The 14,056-nt window shown below is 48.3% G+C and overlaps 1 protein-coding gene across 1 annotated transcript; it reads right to left on the bottom strand.

Moving 5' to 3' along the window:
- Nucleotides 1–4,323: 4,323 nt before the first annotated feature.
- On the bottom strand, nt 4,324–6,822 carry Sp5 (Sp5 transcription factor). Its single transcript, XM_004857645.4, has 2 exons — nt 6,600–6,822; nt 4,324–5,921 (listed from the first exon to the last, which is right to left on the bottom strand). Exons 1-2 carry the CDS (start codon nt 6,648–6,650, stop codon nt 4,782–4,784), a joined length of 1,191 nt encoding a protein of 396 aa, XP_004857702.1. The 5' UTR covers nt 6,651–6,822; the 3' UTR covers nt 4,324–4,781.
- Between the last annotated feature and the right edge of the window lie 7,234 nt (nt 6,823–14,056).

The raw sequence follows: 14,056 nt of genomic DNA, 5'->3' as shown, positions 1-14,056 counted from the left end.
TTACTATGAAACATATTTCCATTACATAATATGCAGATTAAATCTTAATCATTTAAACAACTTCCTGAGAGGTGAAAACTGCAGACTCTCCAAGATATCAAACTGAGAACTGATTTCCCCAGATTGAATTTTGGTATTGATATTGATAACCAAAATGTACTAGCTAATATAGTTTATTATATGTTGTGCAGAAACTACTGCAGTTTACACGCATGCACCAAGACTTAAGCATCTATCCCACTATCACTGAACACATGGAAGGAAAAGTGTGTAGTCTAGAAGGGAAAGTAATTAAATGTCAGCATGAACTTATATCATGCATGTGTAAGCCTTCAATTAATAGTAAATTGTTTAAAAATTGTGATGCTCCATTGCTGTTTGATTTGACTTTGGTTAAACAAAAATCACTTATTTTAATAGGGACATTATGCATGTTATTTTACAATGTCCTTAAGTTAATTTGAAACATTACTCTTTCTAGTAATGTATCAAATTCTTTAAAAACAAGGAACAACTGATAAAATTTTTACACAAAAATATAGTTGAATTAACTTGAGAAAAATTTATGGTTCAAATTATATCTCAAATGCCCCATTAATTAGTTTACTACAATAGTGGGCTAATAATGATACATGTCCTTTGAGTATATTAATCTCCTTACCAACATGCATCTATCTAGTTTCCCATGTCATCAAACTATGTTAACTATGTTGGCACATAGCATTTCAAAATTACTCTGGATTTCATACTCTTTTAAACTTTCCCTCTATCATGCAAACCAAAGGAAGCTAATAATATTTAACTGGGAAGTTATATTTAATATAAAGAAAAAAAAGCTTGACATTTGAATCTGATTCAAACAGACTATTTCCCAATGAGATATTTTTGACATTATGTTATGTGATGAGTTAAAGCAAGTAAAAGTGGTTTGCAACTTTAGGACCCTACATAACTTACTGTGTATCTATAGGAATTAAGTTACAGCTACTGCTATAGTAGTAAAATTCTCAGCAGAATAAAAAATAGAAAAAATACTGATGACACTGCTTTAAACTGATCATTTAAAATCCACAGTATTAGAATAGAGAATGGCACATGTTGGGGTGAAAACTTGCCTTTTTGGAAATGCCAATGTTTGAAATAGGTTTCTGCAAGAATCATGTTGAGCAAGATTTTTTAATTAGCATGCCTTGTTTGATTGATTTACAGCAAAATAATTTCAAACAATATATGCACCATAGTTATAAGATTTAAATTAGCTAAATGTAGAAAGCATTAACATGGAGGTGAATAAAAGGTGCATTTTCATAAACATGATTTACTTTCAGCTGGTTACACAGTGTTACACATTGTAATATTAGCATACTAGGTGGCTGAGGCAGGAGGATCATAAATTTGAGCTTAACCCCAGGCAACATAGAGACTTAGTGAGAACCTGTCTCAAAATAATAAAATAAGGACTGGGGATGTAGCTCAGTGCTAAGGCCTTGGGTTCAATCCCCAGTACCACAAAAAATAAAATAATTTATTTTCATTCATTAATGATCAGCTAAGGCTGATTTGTACAATTTTGCACAATTTATACAATTTTCCTTTGTGAAAAGCAGAAAATTATGGAGTGTTAAGTTCAGAAAGACACAATTCCAAATTAGCTAGTTTACTGATAACTCGATTTCTCTGGGTTTCCAAGTTCTGGATCAAAGTAGTGTTTCATGTGTAAAATATAAAGCTAATTTTAGGATTTTCTAAAATGTCATATTTGCATGCTACTAAAACATTTGCTTAAAAAAAATCTAAAGTCCAGGCAAATTTGAGGCAAGGATTAAAATATTTTCCTTTAAAACTTGTTTTGAGTTATGTGCCACCAGTCTGTAGGTAAAACTCTACAACATGCTTAATTTATGAATAAGTTCTGCATGTTAATTATTGCATTTTGGTGTATTTTAAAATAACTTTTAATGTCCTAAATGGTTCTCTGGTTGTAGGTTTATGAAACAAAGCACACAGCAGCAGTTCAAATATTAACAGTTTATACAGTAACACATTGCTGCATTGTCAAACTTGTATTTCTAAGCATTTAATTTAGCATATTTTTAGTATAAATTTTAAATGCCTTCCAATACCTGGACAATACTGTAATACGTTATTGTGGCTTTCTGACTTCCACTTGGATAATGGCAAAATATTTTTGTAAAGTAACTGAAACACAGATTTGCAGTGGTAAAATGAGCAAGTCTTTTTCAGCTGTATCAAGTTCATCTGAAAACTACTTTTACTATATTTTTTAAATTTGGAAGATTCATTTAAGTACAACAATAAGAGTTTTTGTCTTTAATGAGTTTGTTCTGTTTTAACCATTATAATACTTTATTTTGGAAAATTCCATTACTATCTAGTTTTTCTCTTAACTACAAAGTTATAAGAAAATTATCTTCAACACCTCATTTGTTTAGATGTTAGGTTCCATACATTTTACCTGTTTTTCTCCTGAACTACTTTCAACCTCTCTTGTTGAAATACTAAATACATGATCATTAGTAATAGTTAATACTCTTTCTATCAAAGGCCACTCTCTCACAGGAGATAATCACTTCAAACTTCCTGAGTCTAAAGCCCTAGTTCTTTTCACTCTCTAATAAGGGTTAGAAACAGTTTCTGCCAAGAAGCCTTTTCTGACTGAAGTGCAGCCCTGGGTATGGTTCAGGTGTTGAGAGTTTCTGTAACTTTTCTCTCATTGATTTATACATCTAACCATGTGCTGTTAATCTAAATCAAGATTAGATTATTATTTCAAACTGATTAGACTAAGAGCAATATACTTGAATATGTATTAATGTTACTGCTTAGCAACTTTGCAACTTTGATTGTTAAACTGCCACAACATTGAAAATTTAGCACCAGCTGCTCTTCCCAGGTGAAAAACCAGGCCCATTCCCATTCTAATTTGTCATTAAACAGTCCCCAAATCTCTAACGAGAGTCAATGGCACAAAGAATCTAATATTCATTCATATCTTGTCCCACATTACACAGTGAAAGGCTATTTCTCAGTATAAAAGTTTTCATCTCAATCATGTTTGTGTTTTACTTAATACAAATCTTAAGAACAGCCCTCATAGATTTTAAGAATTTCCCCTTCAACTTGACTTCAACAAAAAGCAAAGTCGCAGCAGTTTGTAGGCTGTGAAATACTATCAATGTATATACACTTCTAACTATAATGAAAAGTTAGTTCCATTGAAATTTGGCATTCATGAAACTAGTTTAAAATATTAACAAAATTGAAACCATTTTCTGTTAATCCTAAATCAAAAGATTTGACTTAAAAATTCAAATATCAGAAAACATCAAGGAGTCGGTTGAGACACTTGGTGGTGGTGGTGGTGGGGGGGAACACTGTAAACCTTAAAACTGCAAATTTTAAAGAAAGCCAAGAATCCTAGATTTTCAAAAAACATCCTGTTTCCATAATTCCATGCTGTGAGTATTCATTCCTGGCTCCTCCCTGAGAAAAATCTATCTACACCAATGATTAAAAAATAAAATCAATCTCAAAACACCAACGAGGATATTAACCTTCTTGGCCTAACCAGAAATCTCTGGTCACAATGATACAAGACTTGCTAAGATTTCCACAGGGAAGAAAAGGCTAAGAAAACGAGCAAGAGCGTGTTGTATGTCGTGACTGAAAGGCAGGACTGTCACGGGGGACACTTATCTTCTTGGTTCTCTCCTGGGAAAAGACTAAGCCTGACAAAGGCTTCCAATGCCTCGGTTCTCTTAACTCTCCCAAAACTCTCTTGTGAACAGCTCTTCCCGTCTTTAACACCTCTCCCGACACCAGCAAAGCCCGCTGCGGAGTGAAAACTCAGCGACCTGTCCTGTCCAGGGCCCAGAGTACTGACAAATGGAAAGCCACAGGGGATTCGCCACATAAAGATTAGGGACATTTTAGGAGCAGCAGGGGCCGAACTTGTAAGAGAAACCGGAGAGTTCAGTCCTAACACCCCACGAACAACTCCAGCTGTGATTGCTAAGTCTTGCCCTAGCCTCTTTTCCACAAAACTGACCTTGTCCTACTTTTCCATGCAAGCACCAGACACACTTGCCCACATAAGTTTCCAAACCAAAGCCTCTCACACTAGCATCCACAGGGACCATCAAATTCCCAGTGAAACCTGACCACTCAGTAAAGCCTCCCGGAAGAAGAAAAGATCAAAAGAGACCGGCTCTGCGGGGTCTTCCCGAGGTGACCCTAGAGCGAAAGTATTTATTTTCACGCTGCAACTGCTGATTGCTTTACAGAGACACATCATGCTGTAGCTCTGCGTGGAGCTGAGGACAAAAGAATTTTATTAATGTTAAAGTTATTATAATTACGCTTTAACAAAGCTATTAAATAACCTGTACAAAGCTTGAACCGGTCCTAGAGAAAACCCGAGCACTACTTCAAAGGTCCCAAGGTCCCTCCGCTTTCGTTCAGCAGCATTTCCTATATACAAGGCCAGCTCAAGGTGGTGACCAACCTTGGTTGGTCTCAGTGGTTGGAGTTTGGAGCCAGCCTGGCATAACTCAGACCTCCCAACCAACGCAGCCTCCCCTGCCCCTCCCTCTGTCCTAGGGCCAGGAGGCTGGGAGCCTGGCTCCGCTCTAGGAGGAGGGCAGCGGGAGGTCCCTCTGCTGAGGCTCCGAGTGACAGCTGCCCCCAGGCCCCAGGGACGTCCTGTCCCTTCCTGTAGGTGCTGGGAAGGGAGTCTGAGGCAAGCGTGGCCCGAGGTGGGCTCACAGGTCCCGCGGATTCTCTCGCTTAACCCCGGCCTCCGCGACTTTGAGCTTCTTATTTTGGTGCGTCTTGACGTGCTTGGCCAGGTGGTCGCTGCGCATGAAGCGCTTGCCGCACTCGGGGCAGGCGAAGCGCTTCTCGCCGGTGTGAGTCCGCAGGTGCCGCTGCAGCTCGTCCGAGCGCGTGAAGCTCTTGCCGCAGAAGAGCCAGTTGCACACGAAGGGCCGCTCGCCCGTGTGCCAGCGCAGGTGCGCCTTCAGGTGAGACGTCTTGCCGTACACCTTTCCGCAGCCCGGCACGTGGCACACGTGTTGCTTCTTTTTGCCTGGCTCCGCCTCGGGGGCACCGCCCGCCGCCTGGCAGTTGGGACAGCGGCAGCGGCGGCACCTCCTGGCCGTGGCCGCCAGGGGAGCCTTGGTCTGCAGCAGCGCGGCGATCTGGCTCTGGTACTGCGCGAAGTCCGACGGGCCAAGCACCAGGCCCCGCTGCAAGGCTGCAGCTGCCGCGGCGGCCGCAGCCGCTGAAGTGGGAAAGCGGGGTGCGTGGGGGGCCCCGGCACAGGCGCTGGGGAGGCCGCCCCCAGGCACCCCGGAGGCCCCCGGGCCGGCGCCCGACTGCGGGATGCTCCACCACGGGAGGTCGTCGGGGGCCGGGGCGGGCGACAGCTGGCGGCAGGCTGGCGGCGGCGGAGGCGCGGGCAGTAGGTTGGAGTAGCCAGGTGGCAGCGCGGCCTGCGCGGCGTAGGGCACATAGGCGGGCGCGCAGGCCGTGGGCAGCGTCGTCATGCTCGCGGGCAGCATCTTGACCGGCGAGAACTCATAGGGGTACGAGGGGTCGGCGGGGGGCGTGAGCGGGAGCTCGTGCGCAGTCCCGAAGGACGGCTGCAGGTGCGTCTTCTGCGGCGTCAGCCCCAGGCTGGGGTGCGGGGGAGGCAGCGCGCCCGGCGAGTGCGCTGGCATGTCGGCAGTCCACGGGTGGAAGAGCCTGGAGGGCGAGCCCAGTGCCGGGTCGTAAGGCACCTGCAGGAAGTCCGGAGCCGCCGCCGCCGCCCCCGGCTGGCCGATGCGGCTACAGGTGGCGGCCAGCAGCGCCAGGGGCGAGTGCTTGCCCAGGTCGGGGGAGGCGCTGGGGGTGCGGTCCTGCATGGGCGGCGAGGGAGGGCGGAGAAGAGACAAAAGGTTAGCGCTCCAAGCGCGGACTCTGGGCTGGCCAGCCACCAACACGCCCGCCCTTATACCTCGGCCCCTCCTCCACCCGGCCGGCCCTCCCCCGCGCCCCGCTCTCACCCACCGGCCCGGGAAACTTAGGGTGCCTGTGCCACCTGCACGCGGGGTGCCCGAGCGCTTGCGGCACAACTACTTGGTGTGAAGGGACGCCATCCAGCCTTTAAGGAAGGCGCGAAGGGGAGGCAGAGGCATCCGACGGGCCGCTCCTGGCCGCGGTCTGCAAAGGGCTGCAAACGCCCACAGCCCGGCTGCCCCAGCGCCGGCCCTCGCAGCCCTTAAACTCTCTTCCTGGCTCCCCGGCGCTCCTCCGCCCGCCCGAGGCTGGCATCAGTAGGAGGGCCCAGCGGGATGAACTCGGGCCCAGTTGGCTGCCGCTCGCGCACCTCCAAAGCCCAGATCCTCGCGTCTCTCTCAGAGGCCACACTCTTGACACCAGGGTAGGTGTGAAGGTGGCGTGAGCAACCCGAGGTCTGACTCCAGCTGCACCCGCCGGCGGGCTCCCCTTTGAGATTCAGGCTGCACAGAGTGCGGTACCGGGAGTGATCCGACACGGCCCTCCCACCTGCCCCGCCCCTCCGGGCCCCGCCTGACCTGGAGGAAGGCCTGCAGCGAGTCGTTCCGGAGGACGGCCACCGCGGCCATGGCTACAGCGTGGCCACCGCTCGCCGCGGAGCGGGACGCGGCCACCCAGGCATGGACACCCGAAGGCGAGGACGCACGGCCGCCCAGCGTGGCTCCCCGGCGCCCGCTCCGCGCCGGAGCCCTCCCCGCCCGCGCCCCACTCGCCCGCCCGCTTGCTCGCTCACCCCGCGCGCGGTCTGAGCGCTTCAGGATCACCTCCAAGAATTTGATAAGGACTTTGCTGGGCCGCCAGCCAGTCAGAGGGAAGATTTATGGCTTTGAAGTTTGCCGCTGCCCAATCATCAAAGAATAGCGGCTCTTTCAGAAGCGAAAGCAAATCCTTTGAATCCACAAAGCTCCTATGGTGTGTTTGTTGGTCTGGATAAAAGAACTGATTATTAGGGGGGATGGGAAGGGAGGAGATAAAGGCGGGACAATTAATGAAGTAATCACTATGTGGGAAATGTATATACACAAATAATTGGATTTTCCTGATCAAAGGGGTCCTTGCCGCCTGGAGACGAGCGCTTGGGTTGCTCGAGACACTCGATCCCCTGCCCCCCACTTGCAATTAAAGATTTGCACCGAGGCAGCGCCCAAAGTGACAAAGTGTCTTTGTTATCTGTAGGAAAATCTGCTTTCAGGCGCGAGACTTGGAGACCGGGATGAGGGTAACTAGTAACTCTCCCCGGTATTTCTCCCTCACTCGCACGGCAAGCTCACCCGCCCGCGCGCACCGAGGACCTGAGCGAGCTCCCGGGGCGGGGCGTGGGAGCCGCCGCAACTGGTCGGCCGCGTGTCCCCCGCCCGCCGCCGCGGAGCCTCAGGGAAGGCTGTGACCCGGGGCGGGGCCAGGCGGCCGCCCAGGGCGGCAGTGGGTGGCGCGCACGCTCCAGAGCCGCCCGCCAGAGGAGCGATCCCCGCACTCTTGTGAAGTTCCTGTTGGTGACCTGGAAGTTTTCCTCAAGCCACAACTTTTACAGTGAACCGGGAAAAACAGCCGCATCGAGCTTAGTGCCAGAGCTGAGTTTGGCAGGACTCCAGAGCAACCCCTAACACACTCGAAGGGGAAAAAATTGTGCTGTTTTCCACAGGCAGGCAGCCCTGGGCTCGGAGGAGGGCCGGGCAGGTGTCCGACGGCTGGCCCCACCGAGGTCCCCAGGGATGCCGGTAATTTATCTCCCTAACCCCCGGCAAGTGAATGCGCGCTGTCAAGCTAGGCAGCTTCTTGGGAAAAGTAAGGCAAAGTCAGGAAGCCTTTTATTCTCCTGGTTCAGCAAGCCACAGATCATACAGGAAGACCCCTGGAGGAGAAGGAAAAGTCAATACAAACTCTTGTTCCTGTCATCTTTGAAAAGAAAATAAAGTTGTTCACCAAGAGAAGCGCTCTCCAGGGTACGCTCCGGTCCCCCCAACCTTGCAGGCCACCCTCGTCCTGTCCCGAGGGACAGGTGGCCGCAGGCCTCTCTCTGGCCCAGGGCGCTGGGTGCATCCTACCCGGGCGCTGCGCACAGCGGCATCGGCTTCCTTGGGCGAGCCGGGAAGGGAAAGAGGAAGAAATTGACGTGGCATCCTGGGGTCCTCACTCCACTGGTGGTTTGAGGTGCCCTCAACTAACTCAGAGGCCTCGCCGTCCCGGCTCTGGTGACTGCACAGTGAAGTGGTCCGCTGGAGTTTGGTGTGGCCTGGCTCCTCGACCGGAGGCAGCTCGGCTCGTGCCCCACCTGTCTGCGTGTTGTCCTCACGGGCCTGGCCGAAGTGCAACTAGGACTGTCGTTCACTGCAGCGCGAGAGGTTAGCACTCCAGTGGTTCCGGAGTCTGGGCTGTATACTGGCACCCTTCACACTTCCAGCAAGGGTCGTGACCCTATGCCAGCAGACAGGCCTTCAGTCTCCCACGCCCAGACCGCGGCCACTGAAGGAAACATCTACAGAAGACGAATGGACCGAGGACTACGGGCCCTTCTCACGCCCCGAACTCCTGTTACCCCTGCTCCCTAGGAAAACGTCACTGCTGGAACCTTGGGCAAAGCTTGGTCTGGCTCCTCCAGAACTTGAGGTTGGGTTGTTAGGTAGGTGGGAAGGGAAGCGGTCCTAGCGGTTTGCTTTGGGGCCTGGCACATCTGCTTCTTACTCACCTGATGGAGGAGGAGTCCGGGAGGAGCCTGGAACCCAGGGAGCCTTTTTAATAATACAAGTCAGAGTCCAGGGGACCTTGCGGCACACACTGCCGCAGCGCAAGCTAGCATCCTCCAAGGCACCCTGTTCCCTTGGCTTTTGCTTTCCTTTCTAACTACTTTGAACCCACTTTTTCCTGGAGGCAGGCAGGCTGGGCTCAGCAGGCTCAAGACATCCTCTTTTGCCAAAGCTCTTGGCTATCTTACCAAAAAAGCAAGAAGAGCCAATTCACAGCTCCATAGTTACAGGTGTTAACTTCTCCTCCAAGATGACCCCCTAATTAGCGAAAGCGGCCACCACCCGTGGCCAGCAGGGTGAAAGAGTGGTGATTTGATGAAGGTTTCCGACTCGGAAGCCAGGGTTTGCCAACTCTGCCATTTTCTAGTTGGCAATTTTGGTAAGCAAGTTACCCTGCCTCTTTGTGCCTCGGTTTCCCCATCTGTAAAATGTGCAAAAGAGAGATGGTGGGTTTAAAAGAGTCAATATATGCAACATCTTAGGACAGTGCCAGGTGCACAGTAGGTTTTTCTGGAGAGTTCGCAGTCGCTGCATTCGGGCCTTCCCAAGCCCCAGCTGAAGTTTGGAGAGGGGCTCCCTCTCCCTCTCCAAACTGCTGTTTGACCTCCCTCCCCTCGCGCTCAGAGCGCCAGAAAAACTTCTTCCTAATGAAGCAATGTTTGGAGCATCCATTAAAAATGCAACGTCCGGGAGATCAAAGTACAATATTTATTTTAGAAATTTGTTGCAATCACCTTGAGATACAGGTATTGAGGCCAAATGTCAGTTCCGTTACACAAAGCCCCGCGTCGGGGAAGAGCGTGTGGCTGCTCTGCCGTAAAGAGACATCAAAGACCGAGCGCGCTGCAAAAGTGCACAGCCGGGAGGGCCGGGAGCGCCCCAAACGGCGCGGGGGCTTCGAAGGCTGCGGGGGCGGGGGTCAGTTCAAAGAGGTATCCGCTGCGGCCTGAGTTCACAGGAGGGAAGATTTAATGGGCTTTCCTTTGTTGGTGGGTGTATTTGTTCACCAAGGACCCAGGAGCTCCTACTTGTTCCTCCCGCCTGGGGGCGGAGGTGGGGGAGCGGCGAATGGGGAGCAAACTTTCTCCGCGGCGGGGGTCAGGGAGGTGGAATCCCGGTCTCCCTGCAGCGGCCCGCACAATCCGCTTCCAAGCAGCGGGGTTCCGAGGCTGGGAAGTTTGCCTCTCAGCTTCTTCGCAGGCGGGCGGGCCGCCAGAGTCCACCGGGTGCGATCTGCTAGAAGGGGCGGGTGAGGGAACCCGCAGAGGCTCCTGAGCAAGGGGGCGGACCAGGTCTGCACGCTCAGGACCACCCGGAGCACTGCTACTTCTCGCCTAAGTCTGGTACCTGCCTCGGGCATTTTCTTCCAGCATTTGGGCACCCATATCTCTGGCATGAAGCCGTCCAGATATTCACCCTTCAGTAGTTGATTTTTTAAAACCTGGGTATTATTTAGGTCATCTCTAAAAAGTTTTAACTCTTTGGCCTTCTACAGCAGCATTGCTTAACCGGCTGGATCTGGCCAAAAGAAGCTACCAATTGCGTGTATCTGCGTAGTTGCTACAGCAGCAGTCCTTGCTTTATTAAAGGTGCTGGGAGGGAAGGGGGAAGATTTTTCCTGGTGCTAATGGGGCACTGAGCCGCAGGAGGATGCCTGTGCGTTGCTTCAGTCTTCTACAACCGAGCGTTCTCAGAGCAGTCCCTCGGCGGCCTTTTGAAGTCCTGCTACAGCAGAAAGCTGCTATTGTTCTCAGCTCTCAACAAGGAAGGGATCAAACTTTGCCTCTTCAATTTGAAAGTTGTTGTTTTTTTTTTTTTAGGATGGTGGTGGAGGGGGGAGGGATTGCAATCTGATACTCTCTAAGTTAAGTTGGAGGATTTGTGCAGTCTCCCTGTTTAAGCTGCAGACCAAATCGCAGATGCTCTAGCGCCTTTGTGTGAGATAGATAGGGTCTCTTCATTAATATGGTGGAGGGGTCAGTCACTAGCATTTGTCCTGCTGAGAATCTGGTTTGGTGACCAAGTTTTCCCTTGGAATGTTTCCCTTCCATGGAAATGGAGTTAATTTTAAGCTGAAACTTCAAAATTGGATTAGTATATACTGAGTGTAAAACTAGGAGGGATCCTTTATTTCATCTAATTCTGCTCCTTCATTTGTTGTCAAGAGAACATTTGAGGACATTTACATAATGTTTCAAGCATGCATGGTGTTCTGAACTTCACCAGGCACTCAACTGCTCGCTGGTGTTGGGAGGTAGCAATGCAGCCTGTGCAATGCTTTTGCAGTGCCAGGGGGCGCAAAAATGCAGTAGGAACTCAGAGAAGAGGGTTGATGAGGGCTGGAGAAGGCGAGGGAAGCTTTACTAGCAGGTGGAGTCTGGAGTCTTAAAGATCCATAGAATTTTAGTGTGGTGGCTAGAAAGGAAGGAAGGGAGGGTGGAAGGAACAAAAGAGGAAAGGGAACTCCCATTTCAATGGAAGGCTAAACAATGATGAAGTTTTGGGCCTTTGATTTGCTGGAGTAGACAAGGTGGGGCCATTTGGAAAAGTCAGGGAGAGGAATTTTCCCCCAATGCTGGAAATAGTAGGAGTTTATTATAAGCTCTCAATCAGGTGAATACTGAACAATTCAATTCCATATCTGAATTCTTGTCCCCTAGGAGGACTGGAAGGACAGATGCAGAGGCCGTTATATCCAGGTGTGAGATGGTGAAACTTTGGGAACTGGTAGTAGTGGCTCAGCATTCTAAAGGAGAAAAGAGCAAAATTTGGTGATAGATTGGAACAAGAAAAAAAAGGGAAAACAAAGGACCCCTCTTTTGAACAGATGATGGTGGGACAAGTGGATATCCACCTGTAAAAGAATGGAGTTGAAGCTTGGCTCAGTCCTAGCTACTTGGAAGTCTGAAGCAGGAAAATCACAAGTTCAAGGCCAGCGTGGGCTACATAATGAGTTCAGTGTCAGCCATAACTATATATCAAGACCTTGTTTTAAAAAACAGTGATGTTGGGAATGAATGGATAAGGAAAATGTGATATATGTACACAATAGAGTTCTATTTCACCATAAAAAGATCAGAATTCTTTTATTTGTAATAATGTGGATTAACTTGGAGGACAGAATGTTAAGTAAAATAAGACAGGCATAAAAAGACAAATATCTCATGTTCTCACATGTGAAAGCAAAAAGCTGGTCTTATAGATGTGGAGGATAGCATAGTAGTTACTGGTCACTATTTATTGGTGAGTAGTTATTGGTTATTGGGGGGATAGAAGTTGTTTAATGGCTATGAAATTAAATAGAGGAAATAAACTCTTGAGTTCCACAGCACAAGAGTCACACAGGGTGACTGTAGCCTATAACAATTTATTGGGGCTTTTGTATGAAGGATTGAGTAGACTTTCCTCTGGAGGACATATACAGGGAGTCAACAGGATCATGGAAAATGTTCTGTATCATCACCCATCCCTGAAATGCTCAGTGAGAACACCTTATCCCTGACAAGATGGTTAGATGATAAAAAAGATAATAGCAAGTTTCAAATAGGATGTGGAGAAATTCAAGCCCTCTCCCAAGGCTGGTGGATGTAAAATGGTATTGGAAAACAATTTGGCATTTTCTCAAAATGTTCTACTCCTCAGTGTATACTAAAGAGAACTAAAAATACACATCCCAGAAAAACTTTGATGTGAATGTTAATAGCATCTTATTGTTCCAAAATGGAAATAGCAAAAATGTCCATCAACTGGTGATGGGTAAAATATGATATATCCATGCAATGGAGCATTATTCAGTCACAGAAAGGAATGAGGTACTGATACATGCTACAACATGGATGGAGCTTGAGAATATTATAAGTGAAGAAAGCCATCACAAAACAATCACATATTGTATGTTTCTGTTTATATAAAATGTCTACAATAGAGAAATCCAGAGGCAAAGTGATTAGTAGGCACCAGGACTGAGGAAGGAGGATTAGAGAATGGCTGATGAAATGTACAGTTTTTCTAGTGGAGGTGAAAATATTCTCAAATTGGGGCAACAGTTGAACGACTGAATATACTACAAAACACTGAATGGTACATTTTAGATAAACTGTAATACATGATTATATCTCAATGAAGCTGTTTTTTAAAAGTCAGAAGGACCCGAAGGTTTTAGCTTAGGAGGAAGCAAGAATAACAGTTGCTGATAAACAGGGAGAATAAGGAAAGGCAAGAGTTTGGAGTGAAGTGGTGAGTTCAGGGTAGGAAGTGGGCGGTGTGTGAGTGACAGAGCTGGGGAAGGACGAGGATTTCTGCAAACAGGGACAGGAAAGAGTGTGAGCACACAGGAGTGAGTGGAGATCACTCGGGTGGAGAAACAACCACAGTTTGAGGGAAACCACATATACAGGATCAAAGAGGAAGAGGAGCCATTGAAGCAGCCAAAGGAAAGAGAGAGGCAAGAGGGAACAAAGCAGAGTGTGAATTGAAGCAGCAGCAAGAATAGATAGCAGGGGAAGCTGGGTGTGGTGGTGCAGGCCTGTAATTGCAGCACTCTGGAGGCTGAGGTGGGAGGATCTCCTCCGAGAGTTTGAGGCCAGCCTGGGCTACAAAGTGTGTTTGAGGCAGCATGGAATTCATAGGGAGACCCTATCTAGAAAAGAAAAGAAGGAGGAGGAGAAAGAGAAGGAGGAAAAAGGGGAGAAGAAGGAGGAGGAAGAGGAAGGAGAAGAAAATATAGTAGGGTAAAGGAACAAGTTTTGTGTCTGTGTTTTAGGACATGTTGGGGTGAAAATATTCTCAAATTGTGATAGTTGCACAACACTGTCTGAATATACTGAAAACACTGAATGGTACACTTTGGATGAATTGTATAGTATGTGATTATACCTCAATAGAGCTGTTTAGAAAGATCAAAAGAACCCACAGTTTTAGCTTATGAGGAAGCAAGAGTAACTCAGTTGCTCATAGAAAGGGCAGAATAAGGAAAGGGGAGAGCATTTGTCCTTAAGTACTGAGTACAGTGGGGAGTGGGCAGTGTGTGTTGGAGAGTAGGGGTGATGTGGGTGGGGGAAGGCAGGGGGCCTGGGCATTTCCTTTGGCGAGGAGAGCAGTCTCCTCCTCTGACTTGGGGAATACCCAGAAAAGCTCGGGGCAGGGGGCGCTTCTTACTTGAAAGGACAAACCATTGCCTCTGCTGAGAGTGAAAGGGGTGGGCACACATTAACTGGGCAGTAAGAAGCTGG

This window comes from Heterocephalus glaber, unplaced genomic scaffold (assembly GCF_053883595.1).
Source record: "Heterocephalus glaber isolate CG9 unplaced genomic scaffold, H.glaber_assembly_v1.0 deba00000347, whole genome shotgun sequence".
Taxonomy (NCBI): domain Eukaryota; kingdom Metazoa; phylum Chordata; class Mammalia; order Rodentia; family Bathyergidae; genus Heterocephalus; species Heterocephalus glaber.
The sequence above is the reverse complement of the archived record's forward strand: the minus strand, read 5'-3'. Positions and strand labels throughout refer to the sequence as shown.

Coding starts and splice junctions, on each gene's coding strand:
- Sp5 (XM_004857645.4), bottom strand. CDS start 6,650: ATGGCCGCGGTGGCCGTCCTCCGGAACGACTCGCTGCAGGCCTTCCTC. Junction 5,922..6,599: donor CGCTGCAGGCCTTCCTCCAG/GTCAGGCGGGGC, acceptor CCGCCCATGCAG/GACCGCACCCCCAGCGCCTC.